Source organism: Pleurodeles waltl, chromosome 6 (assembly GCF_031143425.1).
Source record: "Pleurodeles waltl isolate 20211129_DDA chromosome 6, aPleWal1.hap1.20221129, whole genome shotgun sequence".
NCBI lineage: Eukaryota > Metazoa > Chordata > Amphibia > Caudata > Salamandridae > Pleurodeles > Pleurodeles waltl.
Genome location: NC_090445.1, coordinates 674,996,228 through 675,014,161, shown reverse-complemented (window position 1 = coordinate 675,014,161; position 17,934 = coordinate 674,996,228). Strand labels below are relative to the sequence as shown.

Below are 17,934 nucleotides of genomic sequence, written 5' to 3'. Positions count from 1 at the left end.
CAAGCACGTTTGCACTATTTAGCAGTGGTAAAGTACACAGAGTACCAAGACCAACAAAAGAAATTCAATAAAAAGTGGAGGGAAAAAGGCAAACCATTTGCAGGTGACCCTGAGAGGGCCAGGTCCAATACGACTTCATAAAACACACTCTACACTCCCATTTTCCTTCTTTAAAAAACAAAGGGTGTCATTACGAGTTTGCTGGTCCATGGACTACCACGGTGACGTTGGCCGTCCAACCTCCGTCGTGTTGGCGGTCGGACCACCGCATTACGAGTCATGCGGACCTATGGAGCAAAGACCGTTGCAGGCTCACCAGTACTGCTAGGCAGCACAGACCGGCGCAGTCACGAGGCAGCACAAATAGGCGGTTAGAGACAGTGTTTCCGCCGGACAAATTCTGAGGTTGAAACAAGATGAAATACTTACCATAACAAACAGAACACAATGCTATGACACCACAATTGCATTAATACCCATGTTCGACCATGTTCATGCAATCAACAGATACCTTTGTCTTGGGAGACACCAGCACTGCCCACAAAGTCAGATATTGTGAACAACAGCAAATGGGTGAACAAGCAGGCTGAAACACACACAACTGTAGTCAGACAACACAAGTTTCTCAGGAACAACATAAAGGTAGAAAAGAAATTGCAGGACAAATGTAGACCCAACTGTTTGGGTTTATTTTAAACCAAATTTCAATAGTCCAAGGTCATTAGCCAGTTCACATGTTATTGTCCAGGCACTTCATTGTGCCTCACTTGACTCCTTTAATGCTAGGGAACCTTTGTCGGAATGGTCATCCAGTGGGCAGGAAGGCATTTCAGTGATCCATCTGGGGGAAGGGGGGTCAGATTTGGGATGCGTGGACTGCTTCTTTGGAGGGTAGGCTTCTTCTTGAGGGAGGGATATCAGTGCTTGCAGGGGGCAGGTGTGACAGGGGAGGACTTTGAGGTGGAAGGGATGGGCTGGGAGGTTGGTCTGGACCTCTAGGGTGTGGAACGGAGGGTGGAGCGAACTGAGGAAGGGGCAAGCCTAAACAAAAAATCAGACTTAGGAACAGGGGAACGGTCAGCAGAAAGGGTGGGGTTTTGGAGGTTGAGGGAGTAGATGGCTGCTGTGTTGGTGTGGATGTTTTGAGTGTATAAATGTGGGATGTATGCTTGTGTTTGGTTGGTGACTGTTGCATGTGTGAGTGTGGGCATTTGCATGTCTTGGGGGCTTGGGAGGTGGAGGTGCTGGATGATGTGGGAGTGGTGGATGTGTGTATGGCTGTTGGGGGGGTGTCTGTGGATATGCTGGATGTGTCACTGACTGCTGTGATGGTGCCTTGGGTTATGCTTGATGTTGTGTGTGGTACAGTGGGGGTGGTGTGGGGGTCTGGGGAAATGGTGACTGATGTATGTGTGGGTTTCTGTTTGCTTGTGTGATGGTATGTTTTGTGGTGCCTGTAGCTATGTGTGCTGCTCTTGTGCAGCACACATACCTATTTCAGCACATTGTTGAGGTGGGTGTATGCGGATCGGTCTGTGTTCTTGGGGTAGGTAGGGGAATGGAGGACTTGGCTTGAGAAGAGGGAGCTGGAGGGGGATGGAAGGTGGGGGGTGACTTCAGTGTCGAGGCCAGAGCCTGAAAAGATCTCTGTAGGCCATACATTGCAACATGAATGCCTTCCAGGAATGCATTTGTCTGCTGAAGTTGGGTTGCCAATCCCTGGATGGCATTCACAATCGCTGTTTGACATACGGAGATATTCTTTAGAAGGTCAATAGTCTCCTCACTGAGGGCAGCAGGAGTAACTGGGGCTGGGGAGGAGGTGCCTGCAGCAAAGAAGACACCCACCCTCTTGGGTGAGCAGGAACAGCCAACTGGGAGGGAGCAGCAGGGAGAGTTGTGATGAACTGGGGGAGGCGGACAAAGATGGTACAGGGATACTCCCTGATGGGTGTGCCACCACAAGGGAGTGGCCACAGGAGGAAGAATCCAATGATGAAGAGGAGGCTGATCCGGTCTTCCCATGGCACTCCCCTTACCCACTGGGCCCCTCTGTGTTGGTGGTGTCTTGACCTGAGGTCATGTGGCCAGATGCTTTACCACTCAGCTGTGCTTTGTCTCCTTTGCTTCCCTGGGCAGATGCTGCAAAGTGAAAAAGGGTCAAAGCATGACCATCATCACACTTGAACAACAGCTCTGATTGGCAAACATTACTGTGATGTCAAGTAGGCCCCAGCAACAAACTCCACCTAAGTGGCCCATACATATGCCATACCATATACACATGCCAATTGTCCACAGTTGGCCACAGGAATCTTAGGATCTCACACAATACAATTGCATGGCTAAAGTTGTGCAATCACAAATAGGAGACCTCCCCTCTCTTAATGCTTTACTCCATGGGGCATAACTTAGTTACCTGTTGTCACACAATAGTAGACCAATGCCGAGTTCATTCCCACAGATCCGACACAAGGACATGCACACATCCTTTTGTCATATGCATACTGGCCCAACAATAAGAAATGATGCTTCAAAATCCTGCCATGTTGCTAAGAACAGTACAACAGCCTGAAGAAGGCTTTATAGGAATCATCATGTCACACTAAAAGCAGTTCCACAATGCACACCTCACCAAGTCATATTTGTCCCAGTGGAGTCATGGAGGTAATACTAATGTTGCTCAGATAGGCCATACGTTTAGCATTGAAATGAACACTGTTGACATCATGTGCAATATGTCAGGGAGTTTTGTCTCTAAACTCCACAACACAATGAATCAGGAAGCCTCAGGTAAATCACCACTAATGCCCCATACAATTACATACTCTGAGTGCATCAATAGAAGCCACTAGTCCCTTGGATAATGAAGAGAACCAGAGATTTGCAAGTACTTGTTGAAAGCCCTCAACACGTTGCCCAATTGAAAGCTACATCAGTGTCTCCATTTTGGCCATGCAAACCCACATGTCTGTAGATGAATGCTTGTACCCCAAAACTTGTGATCACAACATAACTGTAAGTCACTCTGTGATGCATGCCAACAGTCAGGTTAAAAACCTTCCCCGTTTCACATGTGCTACATGATTCTACATCAATGGTATAGAAATGCACACTAAGACTAAAACTCTAGGCCTACCTGTCATGTCCCTCATTGCAACTGATGTTGTACATGCCAAATGACGTGCTATGATGCTTGAGGGTATGTGTCAAACGATGATCAATGGTGACACACTCCCGCCTGTGGCACAAAATGAGTTGTATCCCAATTGTAAATATCTTATTCCATTCACAGATTGCTGTGCACATCTATGTAAGGGAATACAAACAGCATCCCGTCAACACAGATAGACCATGCATGAAACAGCAGCTTACAAATGTGTAGAGATGTGCTTTTAAGTGAAGAACTGTGGGAACATTCTTTATGATGTAATGAAGAATGTGATGGGGGATTCTGGAGGAAGCTGTTGGTGGAGCTGGAAGCTGGAAGTTACCATTGCTGTAGGAGAAGATTTCTTGCTAATAAAGAACTCTATAATTCAACTGTATTACGCAATTACTACAATTATTTTTTTTCAAGAGAAAAGAACACATGCTCACATGTAGGCACAAGGAATGTTGGCACCAGTGATGGCACATGAATCATGTTAATGGACATTCCCCACTTACCAAGGCAAAGTATTTATTGGTAACGGCATCCAAAGTACAATATAGGCTCGGTCACATGTACGATGGCTGTCTTCACATTACAGACAGTAGTAAGGCACCAGCACCCGTCACACGCTGAAGACAACTAGACCCTGGATGGCAGATGCCAACATACTCATTTAACCAGACACATGGCTGAGGACAGTGATCCATCACTTCCTTACCTTTGGCCTGTAACACTGAGGAGTAGTAGTCTGTTGCATGCAATTTATACCCACTACAACAGCAAACAGTACTTGATTGATCGCTGTATACAGCCATATGTTGCCCCTGGAGAGCATAATGTTTGTGGATTGTACATAGTTGTGTTCTTGGTCCCTGGACCAATAGGCAAGGCACATCAGTATAAAACACATGACATGTCTACACAAACAATCACTCATGTACTATCTTACACATGGCTTATCTGTAATTGTTAGGGGGAGATGTCAGAACTGAACACATTCACTTGCGAATGTGACGGGCAGAAATAAGCCCTGTACTCACCCCCTGTGGCTACTATGCTGTCCTCAAATGCATATCAAGGTCTGGGTAGGCCACCGTCTGCATGCAAGCCATTAGGGAGGTCATGGTCCGATGGGCCCCCGCCTACATTCAGAGAACATTCCCAGCTGGGCCTCTGCAATCTTCCGGGCCCAGTGTCTCAGATCCTCCCACCTCTTCTGACAGTGGGCGATCCGCAGGCTTTGGACCTCAAGGGTCCGCACCTTGTTGGCGATGGCTCTCCATAATTCCTTTTTCTGATGGGCGTTGACCTGCGTGGATGCAAAAGACAATTTAAGAGATTACAATCACAAGTTTTTTCACAAATGATTGAGTCACATTCATTTCAGAAACACCAAGCTAGAACAGTTCTATTTGTTAACATTCCACAAGTGTGACACACATAAGCCAATGAGTACATGGACCTGACTACAGACATATGTATTAGCATCTGTGGCCTAATCCACTACTCTGCTCTGGCCTACAATGGTTAAGAAAGGTTCCTGACATCAGTTGGCCCATGCTCCTGCAACCTGCACTGTGATGTGAGCTACAATGAAACACTACACACCTATGTGGCTAAAGAAGGGTAAACTCCTTAGGCATGAACAAACCAACACATTCACACCCTGGGAACTTGAGACTCTGCATATATTCCCTACAGGCAACTGCCAGAGTACAAACTTCAACATTACACATGAGTAACAATCAAGGGGCTGGCATGGTGGATACAGAAAGTGTCTTCCTTCTCCATGTGCAGACTTGTGGAATAACAAATGCAGACTCATGCCACATCAGGGGTAGGTTACGTGGTATGTACCTGTACCACAGAACACTCTGTTGTACATATGCATCTGTCCTACAGAGATGTCATCCAACGACCAAAAGCATGCATTGTACAGTTTCTGCTATGGGACCAAGCTACTGAGTCACATATCATGGCCTCACAAGGATTAACACACTGTCTGCATTTTGGGACTGTCAGTTATGCAATAAACCTGTGCAGGGTAAATATGACCTGTGTGAAGGTGATAACACAGCTGTGGGAGTAAGGGACCTGTCATGAGTCTAAGACACACATTAATAGTGATGTATAATGCACATATGGACTAGATTAATGATTTACCTCTGTAGCCGTTCCTAATCTAGTCAATAGACTGAGGCATTCAGGGCAGATTCTGCCATTAGAGCATCATACTGGCCACATGACAGGATCTGCTGGGGTACAGGGAGCGGGCACAGGGCCACAGTTGCATAGCTACAGTGACACTCCCACAGCCTAGACTGGGTCCCAGACTGTGAGATACATTTGACAGGCCCTGGTCTCTGCAGGGTGAGCACACAGAATTTACATGGCACTCCATTCCCATTACTTCCATGCATGGCAGTACATCATGTGGCCAACAGCAATTTGGCATGTGGTGTGTGTGGCAACCTGAAGGCCAGAGTGAGTCAGGATATGCCTTCCACACAGTGGTTTAGTAAGGCCAGATGTGGTTTGAAAGATATGTGGCACTATACACATTGCTCACATGATCCTCAAATGACTCGTACAACATGCATACTCAGCTCTGGTTGGCATGCACATATATGTCATCTGACATTTTAAACAATCATGAGGTAAGAAATGTCATTGGATGGCCGCATTGTCTCCTTACCTAGTTATGTGCATCCAACACAAGAATGATCTAGGACCTCAAAAACCTCACACAACACAATGTGACTGAACTTAACATATGGCACTAGCTGCCAATACCTACACAATGTCCATCCCATTGATGCCACACAGACTGCAACAACAGCAACACAAGAAGTCTAACTGACACACAGGGGCACATCCCAGCCTGTAAGGAGGAATAGGATGGTAAAGTACAGAGAAAAATGTTGCACATGAGGTACTTACCTGCTCCTCTGGTGAGCCATAGAGCTGTCCACACAAGTTTAGGACCTCAGTTACAAGCCTCTCCAGTTCCTCTCAAGAGAAATAGGGGGCCCTATTGCCTGCTAGACGTGGCATGATTGCTCCCAGAGGCAGCACACAGCACCTCGGGTCGTGGAGGTGTTGCTGGCAGGAGTGTCAGGACTCAAGTGAGTGAATCCGCAGAACATGGCGGACAAGTCCACCTCGTACATGATCATCACTGCTGCCGGACATAGCCATGAGCCTGCAACCGCCACTGGCAGCAGTGTTAGCTTATGGCTGTGTCCACCGCAGTTGCAACCGCCTACTGCTATGACATCTTCCGCCGGTGGTCACAGGTGGTTCCTAATGTAAAGTGGAGTAGGTCAGGCATCTGCCATTTTTGCGGCCTCAAAGGCTGTAGTAGGCATTTTAAAATGTGTCACACCTACAAAAAAGTGTTTTTGACCTCACAAACATACTTATCCTTTCTTGCCATGTAGGTCCTACTACTCAACCACACTGTAGTATATTACAGGGTACAGATGACACTTAACAGTGGGGCACAATCCACCATTGTAGAAGGTCATTTTGGTGGTCGGGATATACAGTCACATTTTGAGGGGCAAACGTGTTGCACATTTTTGATTTTGGTCCAAATCCATCCTGTGGACACGTGTTGAAAACCATGGGGATAACTTGTGACCCTTGTGTCATGTGCAGCTGTGTACTTGGTGCCAGGTCTATCCTTTCATAAATGCTTTGTCTCATAATATCATTGACATGCATCATGTATGTTGCTGTGGACATACTGACTAATGTTAAAATTCATTTTTGTCATACATAGGTACCCACGGAGAGGGAGGATGTGAGAACCTCCTGTCTGCTGTATACTGCCAGACCTTCAGACCATGGCACATAACCTATCACTGCCTGGATAGGCAAACAATAGTGGACTTATGTCATCAGTTGGAGACAGATCTAATGCCAGCTATTAGTTTTCCAGCCAGCATACCACCCATTGTACAGGTTGTGTCAGTATTTCACTTCCTAGACACAGGGTCCTTCCAACATACAATGGCCCTAACTGCTGGTATGTCCCAACCTATGTTCAGTCTGGTGTTGAAGGATGTCCTCTCAGCAATGTTGAAACACCTTAACAGCTATATCCGGTTTCCCCCATGTGAGGATTTAGCCATGTGAAGGCTAACTTTTATGGATTTGCACGCATCCCACATGTGGTGGGGGCCATTGATGGCACACCCGTTGACTTGGTTAAACCACAGGCTAATAAACAAGATTATTCCATTCCATCTACGTGCAGGTTGTCTGGCGGATCTCTACATTTCACATGTCTGTGACCATTATCCCGGTTCAGTCCATGATTCCTTCATAATGCAGAACAGCACAATACCCTAGCTGATGTCACAACTGTACCCAGAGAGCACCTGGCTGGTTGGTAAGTCACATCTGTCCTGAATGTGTGTGTGCAATGTCAGGTTCTACAATCATGAAGTGAGTGACTCATTGTTGCACATATGTCCCATTCCTTTACAGGATGCTGCATATCCAAACCGCCCTTGGTTGTTGACACCACTATGGAATCCAACTACACCAGGGGAAGTCTGCATTAATAAGGCCCATGTAAGAACCCAGCTGGTAATGGAGCATGGTTTTGGCTCCTGAAGGTCAGATTTAGATGTCTGGAGAGGACTGGTGGAGACCTCCTGTACTCACCTGGAAAGTTGTGCCAGATCACTGTGGCATGCTGAATACTCCGCAACATTGCCCTGTGGAGGAATATCCCGTACATCCCGGAGGAGGGGAAGCCTGAAGTGCCACTAGGTGAGAATCCTAAAATGCCAAGTGGGGATGACAGTAGTGAAGAGGAAACAGCTGTGTTGCAAGAAGATCTCATCAACAGCTACTTCTTATGAGTGTAGGTATGCCATGTGATGTACTGACTGTGATTGTACAATGAACTGTATTTGTGAGAATTTGTGGAGTTGAGTGTTTTAACAACTAGGGAGCCGATACTCTGCAATATTCAGCCAAAGGTTTCTTGAAGACTAACCCATTGACATAGCTCCACCTTGATGATGTTGCTTTGTTTGTGTCCATTTCCTAGCAATTAAATTACTTTTCCATTTGCTTCCTATGTCATTTGTGTAGTAGGAATGTTTTCAAGACTATACTCCTTCTTTTGAATTTGTGCAGGTACCTTCAATATAACATGACATTCTCATGTGGTCATTTCAGAGTTGTGACATTGGCAGGTATCTGATGCTGTTCTGACATACGAAGTGGACATGGATTGTTCCAGGTAATGTAGGTCACAGATTTGGGGTGTATGAGACCTGTGCCAAGGCAGCTTGCACAGTGTTTGGGTGAAAGGTCAGAAGTTCAGATTGCAACATGTGTGTCATCATTTAGGCATGACATATGTAGTTATAGATTGCAACCAAGTCATGTACCCTTCACATTGGCTAAACACTCTTCTTGTATGGTCTGTCTGTACCTGATGATGTGTTTCATCATTGCAGGCCACAGTGCCTGTCCCACATCACTGACATATGTCTGTGTCATACCACCAGATGCATGGTCATTCGTTTAAGATAAGCCTGTGATTAGGAATTGTTGTACTGCCATCTGTCTGTATCTTGGATTATGTGATGTTGGAACTTTGATGTGGTATATGATACAGTTCCAGCTGCTGAAATCAACCACTTTAATGTTAGCCTATTCTACAGGACCATGTTTGACAAATCCCTTCCTTCCGTGGTCTGGGGGCCGTATCTTGGAATATGTACTTTGATTCAGTATCAGTCACACAATCTTGATTAAAAAAGTCCAGACATATGGACAGCCTATGTGCTGTACACTAAAATAAAATGTTTGTTGTGACCAGACACTTGTGCATATGTGTTTGTATGTAATAGTTGTAATCCTGAACAGGACACTGTGTACCTGTAATATATCCCTCCTTGCCCAAATTAGTTCTGTCTTCATCATATGGCACACATGGTCTTACATCTCTACATAGCAAAATGTGGAAATGAAGCAAGCAGTCAATGTGTTTGTGATGTTTGAATTTATTTCAATGCTGATGTAGAAAAATAAGATTTTGACAGAAAAGAAGAAAAAATAAAGTGAAGGTGTCAGTCATGGTGAATTAAATCAATGGAGTAGATGCCACACCATTGGGAGTCCAAAGACCAATTGGAATTGGTAGGTATTTGAGTACCAGTCAACCAAGTGAATATGTGGCACACAAAGGAGTTGCTTTAGGAAGGGGTCACTTGCGTGCAGTGGTGGGTGTCTTGCCATCTGCACATCCTGGACTTTTACCTGGATGTCCCCACTTGCGAGGTGGGAGAGTCTGCTGCTATAAAGGCAGGGTTGTCTGGGATGTGTTCTTCCACTGGCAGGGCCTTCCTTCCAGTGGCTGGCACTGAGGTAGATGTGCCTGGTGTTGATGAGCCAAAGGAAGGGGAAGCTTGGTTTTGAAATGCTCTGCTCAAGGTGGTGTGAATATCCCTCATCACCACTGTTAGGTTGTTGTTGTGGGCCTCTGTAGGAGGCTGTCCTGGCTTATAGTGGGTACCTTTTGGTACTTACACCTTGTGCCAGGTCCTGTTATCCCTTATTAGTAGATTAGTAGTGTTCTAGCAGCTTAGGCTGATAGAAGTAGCTATAAAAGAGCAGCTTAGGCCGAACCAGGAGACATGCAAAGCTCCTACTATACCACTTATATCATGTATCACTATATCATAAGAAATACAATACTCAGAGTTACTAGAAATAAAGGTACTTTATTTTAGTGACAATATGCTAAAAGTATCTCAGAGGATATACTCCCTTAGGATGTAAGTAAAATACACAAAATATACACACAAACCAAAATCAGGTAAGTAAACAGTCAGAAAAGTAGTGCAAACACTGTATAACACAATAGAATGCAATAGGAGACAATAGGCCTAGGGGCAACACAAACCATCTACTCCAAAAGTGGAATGCGAACCACGAATGGACGCCAGGCCTGGTGTAGTGTGTAGAGGGTAGCTGGGAGTGTAAAAAAACACTAAGGGTGTCCAAGGTACCCCACCCCAAGACCCTGAAAAGTAGGAGTAAAGTTACCCTACTATCCCGGAAAGACAGTAAAGTCGTGATGCAAAGGAAGGGGACCAAGTCCAAGAGTCACACAAGTGTCCGGGGGGGGCAGGAGCCCACTAAACCCCAGATGAAGGTGCAAAAGGGCTGCTTCTGGGTGGAAGAAGCCGAAGATTCTGCAACAACGGAAGGTGACAGGAACTTCTCCTTTGGTCAGAACATGTCCCACGGCATGCTGGAGGATGCAGAGTTGTTTCCACGCTGAAAGACCACAAACAAGCCTTGCTAGCTGCAAGAGTCGCGGTTGAGGATTTTGGGTGCTGCCAGGGCCCAGGAACGACCAGGAGGTCGCCCCTTGGAGGAGGAGACAGAGGGGACGCTCAGCAACAGAGAGAGTCAACGCAGAAGCAGGCAACACCTGCAGCAGCACCTGAACAGGCATTCAAAAGATCTGACCACAACGGTCGTCTCAGCACAACAAAAGAGGGTCCCACGAAGTCGGAGTCCAACTCAGCGAGTTGGGTAATGCAGGACAGAGTGCTGGGGACCTGGGCTATGCTGTGCACAAAGGAAGTCTTGCAAAAGTGCACAGAAGCCAGCTGCAGTTCACGCAGTACACAGGATTACTGTCTGGCATGGGAAGGCAAGGACTTACCTCCACCAAATTTGGACAGAAGGGCCACTGGACTGTCGGGGACACTTGGTTTCAACTCCTGTGTTCCAAGGACCACGCTCATCAAAATGAGAGGGGACCCAGAGGACTAATGATGCAGAAGTTTGGTGCCTGTGTTAGCAGGAGGAAGATTCAGTCAACCCACGGGAGATTTCTTCTTGGCTTCCAGTGCAGGGTGAAGGCAGACAGCCCTCAGAGCATGCACCACCAGGAAACAGTTGAGAAAGCCAGCAGGATGAGGCACTATAATGTTGCTGGTAGTCTTCTTGCTACTTTGTTGCGGTTTTGCAGGCATCCTGGAGCAGTCAGCGGTTGATCCTTGGCAGAAGTCAAAGAGAGTAGTGCAGAGGAACTCTGGTGAGCTCTTGCATTCGTTATCTGATGAGAAACCCACAGGAGAGACCCTAAATAGCCCTCAGACGAGGGTTGGCTACAGAGAGAGGTAAGCACCTATCAGGAGGGGTCTATGACATCACCTGCTGGCACTGGCCACTCAGAGGTCTCCATTGTACCCTCACACCTCTGCATGCAAGATGGCAGAGGTCTGGGACACACTGGAGGAGCTCTGGGCACCTCCCCTGGGGAGGTGCTAGTCAGGGGAGAGGTCACTCCCCTTTCCTTTGTCCAGTTTCGTGCCAGAGCAGGGCTGGGGGGGATCCCTGAACCGGAGTAGACTGGCTTAGGCAAGGAGGGCATCATCTGTGCCCTTCAAAGCATTTCCAGAAGCCAGGAGAGGCTACTCCTCTCAGGCCCTTAACACCTATTTCCAAAGGGAGAGGGTGTAACACCCTCTCTCAGAGGAAATCCTTTGTTCTGCCTTCCTGGGACTGGGCTGCCCAGGCCCCAGCGGGGCAGAAACCTGTCTGAGGGTTAGCAGCAGCGGTAGCTGCAGAGAAAACCCCAGAGAGTTAGTTTGACAGTACCCGGGCTCTATGCTGGAGCCCCGGGGATGCATGGAATTGTCACCCCAAAACCAGAATGGTATTGGGGTGACAATTCCATGATCCTAGACATGTTACATGGCCATGTTCGGAGTTACCTTTGTGAAGCTACATATAGGTATTGACCTATATGTAGTTCACGCGTGTAATGGTGTCCCCGCACTCACAAAGTCCGGGGAAATTGCCCTGAACAATGTGGGGGCACCTTGGCTAGTGCCAGGGCGCCCTCACACTAAGTAACTTTGCACCTAACCTTCACTAAGTAAGGGTTAGACATATAGGTGACTTATAAGTTACTTAAGTGCAGTGTAATGGCTGTGAAATAACGTGGACGTTATTTCACTCAGGCTGCAGTGGCAGTCCTGTGTAAGAATTGTCTGAGCTCCCTATGGGTGGCAAAAAAAATGCTGTAGCCCATAGGGATCTCCTGGAACCCCAATAACCTGGGTACCATATACTAGGGAATTGTAAGGGTGTTCCAGTGTGCCAATGAGAATTGGTAAAATTAGTCACTAGCCGTCAAAGCCCAGCTCACCTGAGTTCTTGTTCAGTTCTGATGGAGGTTGAAGACAATCCGACCCCACCCTGAAACTGCTTGTTACAGCACACTAGTTTTTAAAACAGTGCACTAAGAACAGAAGCTCAAGGGAAGGGGGGAAGTGGATAAAATAAAAAAGAGAGACAACACCGTTCTTGCGTTTCCACAGTTGAAGTGCTGCACAAATCTGCGGCCCTTTCTGACTTCTGTAGAAACTGGTGCCTAATGAAACATAAACAAAGAACAGATAAGTGCAACCTATTCCTAAATGGGTTCCTGACTATCCCTTTATTTATTAGAAATTCTCTTCTAAAAGTACCTCTTGGATCCTGGTCTCTAGTTTCCAGGTTTGGAATGTGTTACTGCTCTGGGATGTGCTTTCTATTACTATAAAGCTTCTAAAACATTAAACAAATACCGTTATCAGAATTACCAATATCAAACATTCATCATAATATAACTAAAGCCTAAATTCCCAATAGCAGACTCACTTTTCCCATATTTCCAGAATCTTTTATAAAACAAATACTGTACTTTTACATCAAAATACAGCATGTAATTTGTGCAAGTCCTTGATTTACTGTTTGCCTTGCTGTTAATGGTTTCCACTGTTCGATTCTTAGAAGTTCCATGAGAAAAAACAATGTTTGCTTCACAAAGTTATGCAAAATATTCTTGTAACAAAGAGTTTGAATCACAATGTTCGTGGAAGGTATTTCGTTTCAAATTGTCTATACACGAATCCAGAAATTGTTGTCAAAGTTCTTTCAGGTAATAAAAAGTTTTGCACTTACTTGTTGCTGGCAAGAGATACTGATCAGTCTAACCTTGTCTTCTTTCTCTTTTGCAGGTTACTCATAGGAGAGAGGCTGAAGCAAGGAGGAACTGGAAACCGGAAGAAGGAAGAGCCAGAAGCTGCGCCCATTAAAGTCAATGAAAGTCTGTAAAGAGCAGGAGTGCCAGGGCCGAGGGATCTGTTCTCAGGTAAGCGGGAGGTAGACGAGCACAAGCACTGGGTGAGGCTCGGGGGATGCCTTTTATTGACAGGGCTGGGTGTGGTTTGAAGGGCTGGGTGTGGTCCTCACATGCTGCACATGTTCTTGGAAGGTGTGCAGAGCTGGGTGTGGTTTGAAGAGCTGGGTGTGGTCCTCACATGCTGCACATGTTCTTGAAAGGTGTGCAGAGTTTCAGTTATTATGCAAATGAGTTGGATTAACACATGGCCTAGGGAGGAGTGTTTTAAAGAAGCCTTGGTAAAAGCAAGGCCCAATGTGTAAACAAAACAGCACATTAAACAACATACACAGAAGCCTGGGGGGGGGGGGAGATGAGATAACAAGAAAGGCTTTCAATAGTAAGTTTAAAAGGGAGCTATTACAGAACCCACTAGTGCAGTGAGAGGGGACATGCTCTTTGCTGTGTACAAACCCTAACAGTTGCCCCCCTCAAAGGCCCTCCTACAGGACAGGGTTTTCCTGGATTTTTTAAATAAAACCGTCTAATCAGCTGTGGGGCATGTACATATGATGCTGGTTCCCATGAATTCTCAGATTCATCATATCCTTTCCATTCTACTAAATAAAACAGACGTCCACTAATTCTTTTTGAGTCTTTTATGCTTTTCACTTCATATTCCAGATTTCCCTTAATTGGTATGGGTGGAGGTGGTGGTTCAGGTCGGGTTTTTGAGTTGTACGGCTTAAGCAAGGACACATGGAATGTAGTATGTACTGGATATTCTTTTGGTAAATCTAATTTTACTGTTACCGGGTTTACTATGGCAGTTATACTAAAGGGTCCAATGAAACGTGGTTGCAGCTTTCGGGATCCCTCTATGTTTAGGTTCTTTGTGGAGAGCCATACCTTGTCACCAATTTTATACATTGGGGCCTCAGACCTGTGTTTGTCTGCTTGTCTTTTCATGCTTTCCTTGTACTTTAATAAATGTTTCCTGGCTTTGTCTTGTATGTCACCTAACCTCGTTAGTCTATCCGTTACTGTAGGCAACAGGGAATCTTCTAACAAAATGGGTATAGCTCATGGATGATACCCCTGCAAGAAATAGAATGGTGAGCAAAGTAGAGCTGAATGCTCAGTATTATTATAAACAAACTCTGCTACAGGGAGAGCTTCCAACCATTCACTAGAATAATCAGCCAATAAACAACGTAGCGTTTGAAGTAAGGTTTGGTTCAGTCGTTCAGTCTGTCCATCTGTCTCTGGGTGGAAAGCAGTGGATAAGGCCACATCTATTTTCAGTTTTTCACATAATTTTTTCCAAAATCTGGAGTTGAACTGGTTCCCTCGGTCTGACACCACTTTGCTTGGCAAACCATGTAAACGCACAATTTCCCTTATAAAAATATCTGCAAATTCTGCCGCCGTGGGTAATTTCCGTAATGGTACAAAATGTGCCATTTTAGATCAAAAATCCACTATAACCAACACTGTTGTGAAGGATTTTACAGGTGGTAAACCTACAATAAAGTCTACGCTCACAGTGTGCCAAGGTTGTTTGGGTGTTGGCATTGGTATTAACAAGCCGTCAGGAGCCTTATGAGAAGATTTATGTCTTGCACAAATTGGACAGGTAGTGACAAATTGCTTAATGTCCTTTCTTATAGTGTCCCACCAAAAGTGTTTTTGCACATTTTCCAGGGTTTTTACCCAACCAGGATGACCTGCCAACGGTGAGGCGTGATGCCAAATTATCACCTGTGTTTGTAATTCAGAGGTGGGCACTAACAGCATGTTGTCGTGATACAATAAACCTCGTTGTATTGTGTTATGGGAATCCTTTAACCAATCCTGAGGTGCTATTTGCATGTGTGCATTATATAGATCTGTGATGAAATCCTTCTGTTGTACTGGTGCCAACAACTTTTGGGGAGGAATAATGGGTTCTCCTATTTTATCTTGTTTCATGTCTGAGGTATGTCCGTATCTAGATAACACATCAGATTGAATTTGTTGTGCACCTGGTCTATAGGTTATAACAAAGTCAAATGTGCTAAAAAAAATTAACCAGCGCATCTGACGTGGTGTTAGTGCTTTAAGTGATCCAAAAAACTGTAGGTTCTTATGGTCAGAAAAGATTGTAACTGGGTACTTGGCTTCCATTAAATGGTGCCTCCATTCTGAAAAGGCTACTTTGATAGCTAGTAGTTCCCTTTCAGCCACAGTGTAATTTTGTTCAGCTGGCAATAACTTTTTGGAATAGAAGGCTATAGGATGTAACTGGCCATCTACTGCATCTCGTTGAGAGAGAACTCCTCCTAAAGCTACTTGTGAAGCATCCGCTTCAACAAAAAAGGGCAAGTCAGGATCAGGATGTTTCAGAATTGGGGCTGAAGTGAACTTTTGTTTTAGGAGTTGAAAGGCGTGTGCCGCCTCATCAGTCCAAATAAATCGTTGCCCTTTCCGCAACAAGGTAGTTATTGGGGCCGCAATGTCTGCAAAATGTGCAATAAACCTCCTATAAAAATTGGCGAAACCCAGAAATTTCTGAATATCTTTTACAGAGGATGGTTCTGGCCAATCAGCAATAGCACTGATTTTCTTTACATCCATAGTTATTCCTTGAGGTGACAGGCAGTATCCTAAAAAGTCCACCTTGTTGACATTAAAAGTACACTTTTCTAACTTAGCAAAAAGATGATTTTCTTTTAACTTTGATAATACTGCACGAACATGTTGGGTATGTTCTTCTGAGTTCTTAGAGTAAATGAGGATGTCGTCTATGTATACTATGACACAAACGTCCAGGAATTTGTGTAGGACCTCATTTATAAAGAACTGAAAGGCCGCAGGGGCATTACATAACCCAAAGGGCATTACTGTGTACTCAAATAAACCAAACTTTGTCTTGAAAGCTGTCTTCCACTCATCCCCCTCTTTTACTTGGACCAGGTGGTAAGCTCCCCGCAGATCTAGTTTAGTGTATACAGTAGAATGTCTTAATTGATCCAACAACACAGGTATTAGAGGAAGAGGATATTTATTCTTTATTGTAGCCTTATTTAGTCCTCTATAATCGATACACGCGCGCAGGGATTTATCCGGCTTCGGGATAAAAAAGAGTGGAGATGACACCGGAGATGTGGAATGACGGATGAACCCAGACTGTAGTAGGTCATCTAGGTAGGTTCTTAAGTATTTGGTTTCTTCGTCAGTCAAAGCATATACTCTGTTATTAGGTAAAGGGGCCCCTGGGATAAGATCTATACGGCAGTCATAAGACCGATGTGGGGGCAGCACACTAGCCTTTACTGGATCAAAGACGTCTTTAAAGTCAGAATATTCAGGAGGGAGACTTGGTTCATCTTGTGTAACACTAGCACAGTGTAATACTGTGCTCTGTTCTGTACCTGCTTCTTGATAGCAATTGGTTCTACAGAAAGAGTAATCCAAAGTAACAGTTCTATTCACCCAATCAATTTTTGGGTTATGAGTTGTTAACCAGGGTACCCCGAGAATCAAACCAAAATTAGGAGTATCTATCAGATCAAAGCTAATCACCTCTGTGTGCCCGTTCTGACAGACCATAACAAGTGGACTTGTTTGTTTTGTGATTAATCCAGAGGTCAATTCTGACCCATCCACTGCACATACTGCTTCTGGACAAGGCTTTAGGCACATAGGAAGTCCTAAGATTTCAGCTAACTTATTATCCACAAAATTTCCTGTCGCGCCTGAGTCCAGTAGGACAGGGAGAGAATGCCTCACTTGGGTAGTAACAATTAAAACGACCTGAATTATGAAATGTCTAGGTATGTGCGGTACCCTGAAGGCTGCAGCATTAGAGGTTTGATTAAGATGTTTTCTCGAACAAGTAACCTCTCCCCTTGTCGAGCTTAATCGTTTCCCGATTCAGTTGAGGAGGTGAAGGAAACAACACCCTTTCGTGGAGTTTTAGGCTTTACTGGACATTCTCTGGCAAAGTGACCTGCCCTGCCACAATATAAACATAATTGAAATGTTCTCCTTCTTTCTTTTTCCTCTGATGTGAGTGGACCTCTGAGTGTCCCTATTTGCATAGGCTCTGGTTCAGGGAGTTTATTATCTGTGTCTTTCTTCTCGTGTCTAATAAAAGTTAACCGTGATTCCAGTTTGTATTTATCTCCCTTTCTTTCTCCTAGTCTATGTTCTAATTTCACAACTAAATCTACAAAGTCCGAATAGTCTTTTGGCAAATCAACGATATGAGCCAGCGCATCTTTTAACTCGTCTCTCAAACCTTTATAAAAAAGGGAGACACGCTTTTCTTCTGGCCACTGTGTCTCGGTGAGTAAACGATTAAAACTAGTGAGATAGGTCAATAAATCCTTGTTACCTTGTTTAAGATTTAAAAGCTCATTATCACTTGCCTGCATGAAAGTGTGTTTTGCAAAAAGGCTGGTCATGGTACGTTTAAATTGATTCCAATTATGGAGGATGGGATCATCTCTATCCACGAAAGGAATTGACCAATTGGCTGCTGTGCCACCCAAATAAGACAAGACGAATGCCACTTTCGTATCATCAGTAGGGAACTGTTGTGGCTTACAAATGAAGTGTAATTGACATTGATTGATAAAAACAA

The 17,934-nt window shown here is 45.0% G+C and overlaps 1 protein-coding gene across 1 annotated transcript in view; it reads right to left on the bottom strand.

The window, feature by feature from the left end:
- Positions 1-17,934, bottom strand: part of LOC138301662 (olfactory receptor 6M1-like) — a 95,723-nt gene that overhangs the window by 59,592 nt on the left and 18,197 nt on the right. Inside the window, exons 4-5 of the mRNA XM_069242177.1 lie at positions 4,301-4,463; positions 2,040-2,142 (exon numbers count right to left, since the gene is read on the bottom strand). Of these exons, the coding sequence (XP_069098278.1) occupies positions 2,040-2,142; positions 4,301-4,463 (266 nt within the window). The remainder of the gene's footprint in view (positions 1-2,039; positions 2,143-4,300; positions 4,464-17,934) is intronic.